The sequence below is a fragment of the Urocitellus parryii genome, chromosome 5 (assembly GCF_045843805.1).
Source record: "Urocitellus parryii isolate mUroPar1 chromosome 5, mUroPar1.hap1, whole genome shotgun sequence".
In the NCBI taxonomy this organism is placed as follows: domain Eukaryota; kingdom Metazoa; phylum Chordata; class Mammalia; order Rodentia; family Sciuridae; genus Urocitellus; species Urocitellus parryii.
The window spans coordinates 137,157,210-137,174,384 of NC_135535.1; the positions used below are offsets into that span (position 1 = coordinate 137,157,210).

Genomic DNA, 17,175 nt, shown 5'->3' on the forward strand with positions numbered 1-17,175 from the left:
TTATAATTGCATCTGTAAGTATGATCCTTTTAGTTTTGTTTATGCATACAGTCTTATTATAGGCAATTCAAATAAAGAATGCAGAATCACTTTCGGGAAGGAAAGTTGGTCGCTTTTCAAATACACTAATAAGATAGTGTATTTGTCACCAGTGAGGATTATTTTAAATTGGAATATGTATGTATCAATTAGTCTTGTCTTTCTTTTTTTGAGTGAGAGGGATACTGGGATTGAACACTACTAAGCCACATCTCCAGCCCTTTTTTTATATTTTATTTAGAGACAAGGTCTTGCTGAGTTGCCAGGACCTCACTAAGTTGCTGAAGCTCTGAACTCAGCATCCTCCTGCCTCAGCCCCCTAAGCCACAGCGAGTGCTGTATGTCAGCTTAGTTTTTTCTTTCTTATCCTAAATCTTTTATTTGCCTGTAGCACTTAACAAGTAAAACCCTCACAAAAAACATCCATCTTAAAAAGAAGTATGAATTTTTAGGCTTTTACAAAACACAAGATAAACATATGTTTGTTTTGTTTAAATTGGTTATGTAAGTGCCAAATTAAGCTCAAGAAACTAGTTAAAAGATTGTGAAACTAAGAATTAAAGCAAAATGCTTCATGTTAACTTATGGACTACTACTCATTTACCACTCTTAATACATACTAACACTGTTTAGACCACTAAACTGCTAAACTCACTGATAATATGTCAGTTGAATCTTAAAATGAAACATAACATACATAGATAAAATATTTGAGTGAATAATTATAAAGGTAACATGTAACTATCACCCAGGTTAAGAAGTACAATATTGATATCTCCTTATGTATACCTTATTTATCATAACTCTATCTGCCAGAAGATTATGAGATTTAAAAGCCTTCATTTCAAGTTTAATTTTCAGACACTAGCAACTACTTACTTAGTAACACTAATTTTGATTTACAAAGAGAAATAATTGGAAAGTATTAATCTTCTGTCCAAACTACTAGGAGAAAAACATGAAACGATCAACGAATACTTTGAAACAAATATGACATTGTAAAAGTAGTACATATGTTTACACTGGTGTAACTGTAAAGTGTACAAAATACAGAGGCTTTCATATGAATGGTTCTAAAAATTCTTATATAATTAATATTTACATATGAATTTGCTAGTAAATGTGCAGCCCACATTATTTTTTTTTATTGGTTGTTCACAACATTACAAAGCTCTTGACATATCATATTTCACACATTACAGCCCACATTATTATATGATCAAAAAATGAGATATAATAATTCCACAACACCAGCAATCATCCATGTGTTTTCAGTTTTAAATGAAATGTCATTAGATGACTATTCTTTATTGTTTCACATGGCTATCCAAAAGAAAAATGTCAGTTGAAGGATCAGATTATAATTGACTTAAGTAAATTTTAAGCAGCTATAAATGGACTTGAATTAAAAATCGAAAATTCTGCTTGAAAATATTAACTTGTCCTGGTAAAGTTTATGGAGTTAAATTTCAAAATCAGCTTTAGAAATGTTTAAAACTTGGGCTAGTTGATGGCCAAGCGCAGTGGCACACTGTAATTCTAGCGACTAGGGAGGATATGAGGTAGAAGGATCACAAATTCAAAGTCAGCTTCAGAAATGGGGAAGCACTAAGTGACTCAGGGAGATCCTGTGGCTCAGTGGTTGAGTGCCCCCTGAGTTCAATCCCCAGTACCAAAAACAAACAAAACTTGGGTTAGTTTGATGTTGTAACATGAATCTTAAAGAATTGTGATCAATAGAAAAATATGTCTACTCTTTAGGAAAAGTTTGGCCATTATTTTGAGATGCCTGATGTAAAAAAATATATAAGGCTTATGGAAACAAGCTCAAGCTTTTTATTTAAAAAAAAAAAAATTGAAAAGTGGGCTGGGAATATAGCTCAATGATAGAACTCTTGCCTAGCTTGCTCAAGAACCTGGCTTTGGTCCCTTGCATGGCAACCAAAAATAAATTCAGTTTTTGACATGTGTTTTATATAAATATTTTATGCGAAGTATTTATTATTTTCCTCAGTTTGAATTTTATTTTTATTGTCCAACATTAAGAAAATTTGTATATCTCCATGGGGCTGGGGTTTTGGCTTAGCGGTAGAGCACTCGCCTACCATGTTCGATGCCCTGGGCTTGATCCTCAGCACCACATAAAAATAAATAAATATAAAGGTATTGTGTCCAACTACAACTGAAAAATATTAAAAAAAAATTTGTATATCTTCATATCTATTATACTTTACTCCAAAGAAAGCAAATATTTCATTATCTTGAAGATAATAATAAAATAATGTTAATTTTTCAGGTGTTCTTCTCTACGGACCTCCAGGCTGTGGTAAAACATTAATTGCCAAGGCTACAGCTAAAGAAGCAGGCTGTCGGTTTATTAACCTTCAACCTTCAACATTGACTGATAAGTGGTATGGAGAATCTCAAAAATTGGCTGCTGCTGTTTTCTCCCTTGCCATAAAGCTACAGCCTTCCATCATCTTTATAGATGAAATAGGTATGTTGTTTTCTATGTGAGCCTTTTGAAAAGTCATTTTAAAGGTAATATTTAGAAAACCAGATTTAATTTTTAACAATTGTTAGGCTCTGCTAATAAAACAAAAGGCATAACTAGCAGCTGAATATTCTGTGTCTCATATCTGTGTTTTGGAATGAATCATAGCCTTTTCATACCCTTGCTTGATAGGCTTTTCTCTCTTAACAGTATTCAGTGGAGATATATGTACATGTTTTATTATGCATATATGTTTATCTAGGATAGGTTCCTGGAAGTTGAACTTTCTTCAACTTCACTAGGATTACAAGTTCTTCAAAATGATTATACCTAGACACTCATAACAGTGAATTTGTTTCCCAGCATACTAAGATTTATTCTTTCAGACATTACCATTAATTTTTGCCGATTTGAAAACCAAGAATTATCACACCATTATTTTAATTCATGTTTTCCTAATCACTAGTAAATTTGGATGTGTTAATATGTTGATTCGCTGTTAGGGTTTTTTGCTTGTAATTTCCAGTTTTTCTTTGGGGAATTTATATTTTTCTGGTTAATTCTTGTTGATGTTTATTATAATTACTTCAATTTGTTTATAGTAGTTTCTTTTACAATGATTTAAATGGCTGCAGTGATTTAAGTTTGAAAGTAGTCACGTTTATAAGTATTTTTCCTCTGTGATTTATGCTTTTTATGTCTGGTTTACAATACTTTACACTATCCCCACAAATATTCTTAATTTTTTTTTTTATTATATGGTATGAGATAGAAATCCAATTCCATTTAGACAGCAAACTTATAAAAGAGACCATCCACCAGATTGCTAAATAAAAAGCACTAAATTGCATAGTAGAAATAAATCTGAATACATTAGCTGTCATAAAAATAGCAAATTAACTACACTTCCCAATTAAAGAAATAGATTGAAATTATTTTTAAATCCAGCTATATACTCTCTTTTTCAAGATGCATACCAGAACCCCAAATATTGAAAGAATAAAACAATGAAAAAATTCCCAAGGCAAATACATAAACAAAACTTTTCTTTTGCTACAGATTTAGAAGTTCTTTATTCTTCTTCTAGTGAAACATTTAACATACGTACTTGTCTTTTTCTTTGGTATGGGGATTGAACCCAGAGTGCTTAACCTCAGCTCTTTTTATTTTTGATTTTGAAACAGGGCTTAGGTCCTTGCTAAGTTGCAGAGATTGGCTTTGAACTGGATCTTCCTGGCTTAGACTCCTGAATTGCTAGGATTATTGGTGTGTGTCATTGTACCCAGCTATACCTACTTTTCTTAAATGTCTAAAGCCTAATCATCGTCTCTGCCCTCCTTGCAAACTATATAGTGACCTTAGAACTTCTACACATTGATAATTCCCCCTAACTTTTACATGTTTTCCAACATTTTTCCTTTTTTACATCTTACCTATTACTGTTATTTTCATTGCTTTTTCACCTACTCACATTTGCCAGTTTTTTATTCACCAGTGCTTCTTAGATCTTGCCTTTTCTGGATTTAATTTTCTTACTAAAGTCTTAAATTCCTTCAGCAAAGGTTGTAAGGAGTGAATTCTTTCTGTTTTTAGATGAAAGAGTGTTAATTCTTTCTGCCTTATCTCTTAAATGATACAGAATTATTTTCCCTCAGCATTTTGAAGTTTCAGTTTCCATTGTTTTTCAGACTTTCTTGTTGCTTTTGAGAAATCTGCTTATTGCCTAAGATATCTAAAGATTGTATCTTTTTTCTCTAGTTGTTTAGGTGTTCTATTTGCTAAGCCTAGTAAACCTACAGTAATGCGTTTTGATCTGAGAATTCATGGCTTTCATTACTTCTGAAAAATTCCTCAGGCCTATGTATTTTTTGAATGTTGTAATTCTTCCAATGCATAAATTATATAAAGGGTAAATAATTAATTTCTAAAGTTAAGGACCTTTTTTTTTTTTTTTTTTTTTTAAAGACTCTTTTCTACGGAATCGTTCAAGCTCTGATCATGAAGCTACAGCCATGATGAAAGCTCAGTTTATGAGTCTCTGGGATGGTTTGGATACTGATCATAGCTGCCAGGTATTTGAGTAAAACTTGGTTACACTAAACTGGTTGTTTTATTATTAATTGGAAATCTGGTGAGCCACTTAATACTTCCATACAAAAGTTTTTTCATAATATTTATACTTATACTGTATTATACTTATCATAATATAATGTATTCAGATACATAATCTTTATACTTTATACTACTTGTTCTGTCTTTTCAAAAAATACAAGTGATGGGGCTGGTGCTGAGGTTCAGTGGTAGAGCGCTTGCCTAGCATGTATGAGGCCCTGGGTTCGATTCTCAGCACCACATACAAACAAATAAATAAATAAAGGTCCATCAATAACTAATAAAAATATTTAAAAAAAAACACAAGTGATGAGAATTCAAAAGAAATAGTTTGTATAAATTATCCATTTTGAGGGTTTCATGTTTAACATTGACAGATCGTTTAAGTACCTGAAATAGATGGTGATGGAAGAGAGAAAAACAGGGTAAAGCCCCTCTTTGGAATTTTCAGAACCATTATGCCAAAGAATTTACTAGTGTCTGTGGGTGTTATTATTCTTTCTTTTCCTTTTGACTCTTACCCATAATTCCTTATAGTTTTTCAGTTCTGTGTATATGTGTGTGTAGTGCTGGGTTTGAAATTTTGAGCCTTGTACATGCTAGGCATACTCTGCCACTGAGCCCTACTCTCAGTTCTTATGTCCTTTGTCTTCTCATTTTACTGTGTTCAATAGCTGCTGAAACTTGTATACTTTCTCACTTACTGTCACATGAGCCTTCCTTTAGATTTCTTCGTTTATGCTAAACAGTCCTTTATCTAGACTTTGTCTCTTGTTGCTACAAGGATGTGAAAATGGGTGAGTTCTCTTGTTATGCCCCTAAAGAGAAAGTCAGCTTTAGTGTTCAGTTTTCTTCTTTTGTGTTCTCACTTTCATTTACTTGATCTCTGAATATTTCATATTTTTTACCATTAGGTGTGTACATGGGTGTGTTTCGGCATGCTAGGGAAACGCAGGGCCTAACACATTAGGCAAGGCTCTACTGCTGAGTTGCATCCTCTGCCCTCAATGATGTATTTTAAAAGTAAAATTAAAATTCATTTGGCATTTTATTTTTTTCTGCATATTGCTGGAAATAGAAATCCCAGAACCATTTTCCCATATTTTCTTCATGAATTATGTCACATGGAAAAATTAATGTTAGTTTAGCTTTTTTTTTTTACTTGGGGTTGAACCCAGGAGCACTTAACCACTGAGCCACATCTGCAGCCCTTTTTATTTTTTTTATATTTTTACTTTGAGGCAGGATCTTGATAAGTTGCTGAGGGTGCCTTTGAACTCATAATCCTCCTGCCTCAGCCTCCTGAGCCTTTGGGATTATAGGTGTGCACTACAGCCCCTAGCTTGTTTTGTCTTTTCAAAAAAACACAAATATATTTGAAATCACATCTTTCATAACTTTTTTTTTAGACACAGATAGGAACAGAACCCAGGGCCTTGTGCATTCTATCCCTGAACTATACCCCTGGCCCTTTTTTTTTAAATATTTATTTTTTAGCTTTAGGTGGACACAATATCTTTATTTTATTTTTATGTGGTGCTGAGAATCGAACCCAGTGCCTCACGCATGCTAGGCGAGCGCTGTATGACTTGAGCCACATCCCCAGCCTCCCTTGGCCCTTTTATCACTTCTTAATAATTCAGTTGCATTTCTTTAATTATTCTTTTTTCTCCTTTCCCCATCTCCTTTTGGCATCCAGTTAGATGTATGCCTTTTGATTTTCATATTGTTTTTTAATACTTCATTCTGAGTAATTTCTTTACCTCCTTTTGTTGTTGTTCAATTTGATAAATCTGTGTTCCTTTGGAGCTCTTCTACTGTAAATGGAAACATTGAGCTTATTTTTTTAGATTCTTTTTAGAGGAAATTTTTTTAGATTGTTTTTCAAATCTATTGGGTCAATTTTGATAGGCTCTTGCTGGTTACTTATGTTCCCAGTTCAATCAGAAAACCAGAATTGTGACATCAACTAACCAACTTTAATTGTTATTCTATACTGTATAGAGGAAATAATTTATATGAAAGGGAACACTACCTCGGAATTGTTGTAAGGAACCAGTCTGAGTACAGCACCTTAAAAGGTGCCTGGCGTAGATTTATAACTCCATAAAAATATATTAACATACTGATTTTTATAATCTGTATTCAGTAAATCTAACATATGACTCTGTACGTCTACATTCTTGTGACTTTCTATCATTTGTAGTTTGAATTTATAGCATTTTTTTTATTGTTGCTACTTAGTGGATACTTTATTTGATAGAACTTTGTGAATTCTTTGAAACTCAAGTTGAAGGTTTGTTGCTCAAAGGAAATTTTGTATTTGCCTTCTGCTGGATTTTTTTTTTCCCCTAACACAGATATGTAAATTCAAGCCAGGCCCAGTGGCCCACTCCTTTAATCCCAGCAATTTGGGATGCTGAGGCAGGAGGATTGTAAATTCTAAGCCAGCCTTGGCAATTTAGCAAGACCCTGTCACTATAAATAGAATATAAAAAGGGGCTGGGAGTGTGGCCCAGTGGTTAAGTGCCCCTGGGTTCAAACTCCAGTACCAAAAAAAAAAAAAAAAGAAGAAGAAAACAAAAAATAACCCAAATATGTAAATTCCAAGATCCAGCATGTTACCTGGCTACAAATTGTGAAATCTGAAGAACTTTGTGTACATATATACCACCCCCTCCCCATGAAGGCATGCTTTTACTAAGTGAATTTTCTAACATTTGACCACTTTTTGAGCATGTAGTATGTAATGAGTCCTGGCTTCAGGTAGAGTGTGCTCTAATAAGGTGTTATAACCTGAAAGATATTCAATACATACCATACATTCTAGGTTTTATACATGTCTATAGGGTATTTGGTCAGCTTCTACTTTTGCTTACTTTCTTTATGCATAGGCTTTACTGATGGCCTCAATTCCTTTTTTCTTTCTTTCTTTCTTTTTTTTTATTGGCAGACTTAAAGATCATCATCATTATTTTGGTAGCACTGGGGCTTGAACCTTGGGGAGCTACATCCCCCACTCCTTTTTTATTCTATATTTTGAGAGAGGGCATCACTAAGTTGCTGAAGCTGGCCTTGAACTTGGCAGTTCTCCTGCCTCAATTCCCAAGAAGCCGGAATTATAGACACATGCCATTGTACTGACTCTAGATTAATTTGTTTGAGATATTTTTATATTTTATTATTTTATTTTTTTAAAGAGTGATAGAGAGGGGGCTGGAGATGTGGCTCAAGCGGTAGCGCGCTCGCCTGGCATGCGTGTGGCCCGGGTTCGATCCTCAGCACCACATACAAAGAAAGATGTTGTGTCTGCCAAGAACTAAAAAATAAATAAATAAATAAATATTTTTTAAAAAAAGAGTGATAGAGAGAATTTTTTAATATTTATTTATTTTTTTTTTTAGTATTTGGCGGACACAACATCTTTGTATGTGGTGCTGAGGATCGAACCCGGGCTGCACGCATGGCAGGCGAGCGCGCTACCGCTTGAGCCACATCCCCAGCCCTATATTTTATTATTCTTATGTGTCTTGTTGCCACAGGGCTTTAAGGGTCTCTTAAAGTTCACCACATTACCATAAATTAAAATCAATTTGAAGAAGAAAATTAGGCCACATGTCCTAAATTGCCTTTATGAAAAGTCTATTTTTTATGAGATTTTGAAATAATCTTTAGCTCTATTGAATGGTTAGAGAAAAAAGCACAACATAAATTTCACAATGGTATTTAACTCAGACAATTTAACTCAGACAACCCATCAACCCATTTGAGAGAAAACATTTTAATTTCAGAATATAGTGTTCATCTGTTTAGGGCAGAGAATATTTAGTCATTTGTATATAGCATACTCTAGAACTGCTTGTCTAGCATGTGCAAGGCCCTGGGTTTAATCCCCATTATTGCAAAAATAAGCAAAGAATAGAAGTAGAATATAAGATTTGATAGATATTTTAACTTGTTATGAGATTATATTTCAAAAATTAAAACCTTGAGCTGAGGAGGTCTAGATAGTTCTGATACAGCACAACTGAGTTTGCAGAACAATGAGTCCTTATTCCATTGATAGCAATTGCTTTTTTGATTATGATGAGTTTTGAATTGAAGAGCCAATAGAAGATGTTGCTATTATATTAAACTCCAGAACCTTTTTTTTTCATTTTAACATTTTTTTTATTGGTTTTATTTTTTAAATACATAACAGTGGAATGCATCACAATTCTTATTACACATATAGAACAATTTTTCATACCTCTGTTCAGAACCTTTTTTTAAAAAAAAACTTTTATTGTGTGTTGAGGGGGTTAAAATTGATATTAATAATTTTAAATAAAAATTTTAGACATGTTACTTTGCTTTTTCCATATTTTTTGTTGGTTTATTATAGTTGTACAAAATGGTGGCATTTGTTGTTACACCTTCATATATGCACACAATAAATAATATAATTTGGCCAGTATAATTTCTCACTATTTGCCCTTTCCCTCCCTTTAGATATATTTTACTTTCATATGAATTTCTCAGATCCCAATTACTTTTAATTAACTAAGCAAGTCTGTCACCTGGAGGAAAAATATATATACAAATATAAATTTAGGAAATGTTAGCTTCACAATGTAATGCATCTCCATGCTTGGATTAAATGACCCTAGAATCCAGTATTGATGCTCATCCCCATTTTTATTTACTGGCATCTTACAATTGATAAAATTAGTAAAAAAGAAAAAAAAATTCTACCAAACAAGTGATTAAATGGATTAACTGCATAAGATAAAGAATACATAAATGTTTTTACATATTAAGTATCAAAAGAGCAATTGCAAGTGATATAGAGTAGCTTATTGAATACTGACTATACTGAGTCGCAGAAAATCATAAAAGATATTGTAGTTGAGAAAATATTTGAGGGACTAGGGTTGTGGCTCAGCGGTACAGCGCTTGCCTCGCACATTCGAGGCCCTGGGTTTGATCCTCAGTACCACATAAAAATAAATAAGTAAAAAAGAAAATATTTGAAAAAAAATTAAAAATGGGTAACATTTTAAGAAACATTCTAGGTAATAAATAGCCTAAGACCAAACAAAAAACCCAGTAGAAAGGTGAAGTGCTAGAAAACAGAATCAAGGAATTCAAAGCAATCTAGTTATATAAAGGACTTTCATGATGATAAAGCACGAGTGATTGTAGATACTTACACCTTCATTCAAAGAAGCAAATGTTAAAAAGTGATTTTAAGGATAAAGACAGAATCTTAACACATTAATCCTATTCAGTACAAATGAACTAAGAATTCAAAATGGGAAACAATATTAATTTTTTAGTATTTAAGCAGCAAAAAAAACCATCTAAGATATTGTTAAAACTTTTTAAAAATCTTAAAACAGATAATGAAGTTCTTTATCCATTCACATTTAAAATAATCAGATCTAAATCTATGACTCAAAGCAAAAACCCTACTATAGCACAATGAAACACACCTGCAATCCCAATGATTTGGGAGGCTGAGGAAGGAGGAGCACAAGTTCAAGGACAGCCTCAACAATTTAGCAAAGCCCTAAACAAGTTAGTGAGACTCTGTTTCAAAATAAAAAATAAAAAGGGCTGGGGATGTGGCTCAGAAGTTAAGTATTCCTGGGTTCAATTGTGGTACCAAAAAAACCCCATGAGAATGTGTCCTCAGTTGCTAAGGTTTCCATTTACAGTGATGATTTTCTTTGGGTAATTTACTATATTTATTTCCGTTGTAACCATATACTGGAAAGGTAGTTAGGATACTGGGCTCCATCTATTATCAGAGAAAAGATAATTTTAATGTGAAGAGTAGAAGTAGAGGCCTGGAGAGGTAGCTCAGGGGTAGAGAGCTTGCCTAGCGTGTTCAAGGACCTGGATTTAATCCCTAGTACCACACATACACACAAAACAAAACAAAACAAACAAACAAAAAAACCACAATGAGTAAAATATAAGATTTGGTGGATATTTTAACTTGGCCTGGGAATTTTGTTTCAGAAATCTAAAACCTCTTGCACAGAAATAAGAGTAGAGAAATATGTTTCCACAAATACCAATAAACTTCATTTTGGATAGCAGATGTATGCTATTACTAGATTATACCCAAGTATTGATCCCCCCGCTTCAGAGATGTACTTCTGAATAGTTGTTTTGTTTGTGCCTTAAGGTTTAGTTTTTTCTAGTTTCTACATCCTTTATAAATTAAGTGATATAGACCCAGAATTTGATAGGATCACCAGCAATTTTTTTCTTTGGTATTAAAAATTCTTTTATTTCCCCCTCATACATGCTAGGCAACTGTTCTACCTAGCTAGCCCGCTACACAGCATTTTGTTTCCTTTTACTCTTCTCTTTTTTTAGAATTGGATTGCTTTATGTTTAACTTTTTTTTTTTTTTTTTTTAAGCTTCTATTTTCTCTCTTTCTTTCTGGTACCGGAGGTTGAACTCAGAGGCACTCGACCACTGTGCCACATCCCCAGCCCTATTTTGTATTTTATTTACAGACAGGGTTTCACTGAGTTGCTTAGTGCCTCGCTTTTGCTGAGACTGACTTTGAACTTGCAATCTTCCTGCCTCATCCTCCCGAGCCGCTGAGATTATAGGCGTGCACCACTGTGCCTGACTTTATATTTAGCTTTGAGAAGATATTGCCTACAATGTTGATAGTCTCTTAAGACAATGATGTGAAATCTAGAGGGAAAAAAGTACATTTTCAGAATCCTCATACTTGTGGAGAATTGATTCTCTCCATATTTATTATTAAAGGACATGATCCCCCACTGTCTATACTCCCAAACTATATTTAAGGTAAGTATTTTGTAAAATACAACAACCCTCTAAAAAATCTTTATAATTCTTTAATAATGACACTTGCAACTAAACAGTACATGTTTTAGTTACTAGACATCCAATGAAATGCATGAATCTTTCCAGATTGGTTATTATTTTATTTAGGATTAACTTTACTTTTTTCTATAAATACTTGAGTAATACTGGATTAAAACTAGATTTCTTAAAGGATTCAGTTTAAAAACCACTTAATTTTCTTTACCTTCGAAGTCCTAGTAATAATAACCTCAAAGGTTATTATTGATATATTTAATACCTTGTGTTTCTTTCTGTATTTAGGTCATAGTAATGGGAGCTACTAATCGTCCTCAGGACCTTGACTCAGCTATAATGAGAAGAATGCCTACAAGATTTCATATCAACCAGCCTGTAAGTGCTCTTGATTTATAAAACAGTTAAATATTCACCTTTTAAACAAGTCTTTCTGTGATTTTTAAAGAAGGAATGTTTTGTTTCATAGGACTCATTTATGACAGGCAGGGAAGGAATGGAACAGGAAATTCCACAATTGCTTCTTTGAGCTTTCCTCTCTCTTCTTTGCTTTTTTTTTCTTTTTACCCTAAGATCAATGGGTTTTGCTTCTCTTCCAAGAATATAATTACATCATATTTGCCTAGTTATTTTAATGATTTACTTTAGGAAGATATGTTAAAAAATCTAAATTATATTTTTAGATTAGCATAGAATAAAATTGGGGAAAAAATGTTAAATACTTATTTTATTCTGAAGGCCTAGCATGAAGAACTATTTGGTTTTGATTAATTATTGGTAAATGTAATCAGTACTTCTCTCTGACTAGATACTAATTCCCAAAGCTAAAGTATTATATATGCTTAACTTAATGCAAATTTGTGGCTCATGTTGAACCATTACTGCCTTCTTTCTAGCATTTTTTTTTTGTTAGTTAAGATGTATCCTCAAATAGATGATTATAACTTTTTGATACCCTTTAAATTTTGCAGAGAATCTTAAAATATTGAATTTTGTATGTCTTTATATTGAAGAAAAAAGAAAAAAACAGATTTCCATGGTAGAAGATATGTTCCATATAGTCAACATGATATACTTATAGTTAGTTTTTATTCCTTTCAGGTTTGGTTGTAAAAATATATATAATTTCATTTGTAATCCTTGACTAAAAATTATTTGTCCCATTTATATTCTGAAGCTTATCATATCAGTTTGTTGCAGTAAAAATTGGCCTTCTAAAGTTTGATGATTGTGACTCTGTAAAATTAGTCTGATAAAGTATTTGCTACAGTTAGAATCTCTGGTACTTCTGGTTCCTCAGAGAATATGCACATATTTAGTTACTATATTTGAAAATTACCTGATAAATCAATGAAGAGATTTTTTTAAAAACTTGAAATAGCAGAGCATAAATTATATTTAGTATGATGAATACTTACCAAGTATTAATATTTGTCAGATACTTGCTGGTTCTGGTGAATGAAACATTGCCCTTTTTCTCAAAAGAACTTTGGGTTACTGGGAAAGCAGACAACATAAATAATGTTAACATGTTTTACAAAGGTATGTTCAAAGAACCATGAGAATCTGATGAAAACTAGTAATTTTGTCTATGGAGCCCTTGGATTTACGGAATCTAGTTGGATGTTGAAGGATGGTAGGAATTTAACAGGCAAATAAAATAAGGGTTCTTCCTACCAGAATGAACAAAGGCAGGAATAGTTTGAGTGAGCTTTAGGGGTAGCTCTGTTAGAAACCAAGGAAAATAGAGATAAACCTGGAAAGGTTGACTATAACCAAGTTTAACCTTATATGCTTTATGCAAGAATGTTTTATATTTTGTAAGCAAGACATTTTAAAGTAAATTAGTTTTCCTGTAATTCTGAATCCCAAGATTACTGACTTTTATCAGGACAACAGAGGTTTTGATGAATAGTACTTATCAAATAATAGAAGATACCTTGTAGCCCAATAGAAAAAGAAAGGTTTTTGATGTACAAGTGTATAGAACTTAGAGTACAACATGGAAAGTAATATTTTTTGAAGTTATAATGTATTATATGTTATCAGACTAATTTGTAACAGATTTCATCAAATTTGTTATAAATTTGTGTATGGATAACATAGAAATTGGAACTTCATTACTTCCTTTTCATTCTGTTTTAAATGAATATGCACATATATTAGAGGATTTTCTTTCCTGTTTAACTACAGTGTCAAAGTGTAACCTTATCTTAAAACTCCTAATCAAATAAAATGGTTATTAACAGAAGTAGTTATTGGTGATCACATAACATACCAAGTGAACCTTCATTACTCAATACATGTGAATTACAGAAACTGTAGAGTTTTATTTTGAGGGTCATTGTAATGAGCATTTTTTTTTGTCAGTGGTTCAAGAGGATTAAGGATGAATTCTGTCATAATTCTAAAAATCTAAACTGACGTCAACTTCTTTCAAAACCTTTACTGGGATTGTAGCTCAGTGGTAGAGCACTTTGCTAGCATGTGTGAGGCATTGGGTTCGATCCTCAGTACCACATAAATAAATAAACAAAATAAAGTTATTGTGTTCATCTACAACTAAAAATATTTTTAAAAATCTATATAATTATTCCTTAAGTGTAGTTTCTAATATAATAATGTGAGGTATCACTGGGGGAAAATCATTGGAACTAAATAAAAATTCACTGATGAGTGTTAGTGAACGTGGACATTTTATATTAAATGGAGGAGAGGTAAGTGTTGCCCCAACCTCCAGTTACTGGTAAAAAAACATCTTATGGCAGCCAGGTGCAATAGTATATTTCTATAATCCTAGCTACTCTGAAGACTGAAGCAGGAGGATTACAGATTTGAGGCCAGTCTGGTGAATTTAGCCTGTCTCAAAAATAAAATGAAAAGAGCTGGAGATTTAGCTCAGAGGTAGAGCACCCCTAGTAACCCCCTTTCCTCAGTCCCTCTCAATCTTAGGGTAGTAGTGAGTTTTCATAAATTTCGTAAGGAAGATTGTAGAGTTATATGGGAAACACATAGATATTCCTTCACTCATTCAGTAAATATTAAGGGCATATTCTTTCCCATACATTATAGGCACTGGGGATACAGAATAAGAAATAGAATTCAGTGGCATACCCACAGATGATTACTGTAGAGTATCAAAATAAGATCTTGATTTGATCTCTACCAGAGTTTCTGTATTTATTTATTTATGAGTACTGGGGATTGAACCTCCGGATGCTCTACCATTGAGCGATATCACCAGTTCCCTGCCCCGCCTTTTTAATTTGAGAGAGGTTTCACTAAGTTGCTGAGACTGCCCTCAAACTTGCCATCCTCCTAAGCTTCCAAGTTCCTGGGATGACAGTCATGTGCCACTATGTACAGAAAGTTTCTGTCATTTTGTTTAGGTATCATCACATAGTTCATAAGGGAAGAAGAATTAGGAAAACTAATTGATCTTTAAAAAAAATGCTAACTGAAATTATTCTGCATTTAGGCTCTAAAACAAAGAGAAGCAATCTTGAAGCTCATCTTGAAAAATGAAAATGTAAGTAGAAAATCATTTTTCCTCATTCTATAATGTGGTGTTTATGTTCATAAAATTATTTTAAAGAGGAATGAATGAGGTGTCTGAAAATCATGTAATTTTGAACTTGATCAAAATTACTGTAAAACTGTAGTTTGCTCCTGTAACTCTGTACCTTTGAACTAGTTAAGGTGAGCTTCATGTTTTTGTATTAATACTCTTTGATATTTTTTAGACCATTCTGTGGTTACATAAGAACATTTATTTTTGTAAAGAAAATAAATTTTTGTTTTGCGTCTTGTTTCTACTTAGTTGAAATATTTTTTGAAGTTGGAATTTAGATTTAAGAGAAATCTTCAATATCTTAAAAAAATCTTTGTTATTTTTATGTGGTGCTTAGAATTGAACCCAGTGCCTCACATGTGTGAGGCAGGTGCTCTACCACTGAGCTACAACCCCAGCCCCTTCAATATCTTTTGTATTTAAGGTTTTTTGTTTTTTTTTTTTAATAGACCATATAGTCAAATGTTTCAAACATTAAAATACATATATTGAATGGTATACAGGGAAAATTCTCCCTTCCTTGTATTCTGTACTTTGAAATTGTTGTTATGTCTTTATAAGCAAATTAAAATATATTGTTATTCCTCCTTTTTTAAAAAATATAAACCATGTTAACAAGTCATTTCACTATTCTGGTCATTGCTTTCTTATCTTTGAGGTCTTTCCATATTAGCATATATTTTCCTTATTCTGCTCTCTCTCTCTTTATACTGCTGGGATTCTATTGTATAACTACAATGTAATGTTTTTAATCAGTGCCATATTGAAGGACATTCAGGTTGATTCTAGTCTTTCATTATTATAAAAATATTGCATTGAATAACCTTGTACCAGAATATTAGTAAAGCAAATTTTTACAGAAGAGAAATCGCTAAATCTAAGGACAGGGTATTTCTTTCTGTTTTGGTAGCTCTTGCCAAATTGTCTGTGAAAGTTTATTCTCATACTGGCAATATTGGAGTACCTCTTTTCTTAAAGCTTCGGCAAAGAATGTTATAGAATTTTGTGCCAGCATGATGGGTTAGAAAATAGTTATCTCATTAAAGTTTTAATTTGCATTCTTTAGAGATGAAGTGAGTATTGCTATATATTTTTAAGAGGAGTTTGACTTTTTTTTTCCCCCTATAAATCCCTCCACGCTCCCGCCCCCCATTTTTTTTGTACAAAGAACTGAACCCAGGAGACCAAACCCAGGAGCACTTAACCACTGAGCCTCACTCATCCCTAGCCCTTTTTATTTTTTATTTTGAGACAGGGTGTCACTAGGTTGTATACAGTCTTGCTAAATTGCTGGGGCTGGCTTCAAACCTGTATCCTCCTGCATTAGCCTCACTCATTTTCTATTGAATTGTTCCTTTTTATAAAGATTTGTAGAAATTCTGTATTAGGGAGATTTGTCCTTTGTATGATTTGACAAAGTTTCCAAGTTCATCTTTTGATTTTATTGATAATTTTTCCCCTGTTTATGGCTTCTGAGTTTTAAATATAAATTAAAATGTCCTTTTCTCTTCTCAGGTTTACAAAAGAATTTCCCATATTTCTAAGTTCTTGTTACTTGCTTTTCTAACACTCCATATATTTTTAATTTTAATATTTTTATTTTTAAAGTAAAACAAAATCACAGCCATCAAGATATTGTATATCTCCTGATGGAAGAATATAATTTCACCTAAGAAGTCCTGTCTCCTCTCTCTGTCAACCTGAATATATATTTTTAAATTTTTACTTTAAAAATATTTTTAGTTGTAGATGGACACAGTACCTTTATTTTGTTTATTTTGTTTTTTTAAAATGTGGTACTGGGGATCGAACCCAGTGCCTCACATGTGCTAGGCAAGTACTCTACCACTGAGCCATATCCCCAGCCCCCAAATATATTTTTGATATCTAAACTCACTGTTTGAACTCAATACTAAAACTAAGAAACTAAAATAGATTTCCCTAGTCCAGGATATTTGTATGTCTGTGGCTTCCTTCCTTCCTTGAACCCATCGGTATCTACTTCTCCTTTCATATCTCACTTCTTAACTTCCCACATTTCCCATTGTATTACATCTGTAAATATTTCATTTGTATTGTATTGTATTGTATTGTATTGTATTTGTATAA

General features: G+C 32.7%; 1 protein-coding gene across 1 annotated transcript in view; it reads left to right on the top strand.

Moving 5' to 3' along the window:
• Positions 1-17,175, top strand: part of Atad1 (ATPase family AAA domain containing 1) — a 45,855-nt gene that overhangs the window by 18,757 nt on the left and 9,923 nt on the right. Inside the window, exons 5-8 of the mRNA XM_026408967.2 lie at positions 2,336-2,536; positions 4,499-4,605; positions 11,784-11,873; positions 14,974-15,024. Coding sequence (XP_026264752.1) covers positions 2,336-2,536; positions 4,499-4,605; positions 11,784-11,873; positions 14,974-15,024 — 449 coding nt within the window. The remainder of the gene's footprint in view (positions 1-2,335; positions 2,537-4,498; positions 4,606-11,783; positions 11,874-14,973; positions 15,025-17,175) is intronic.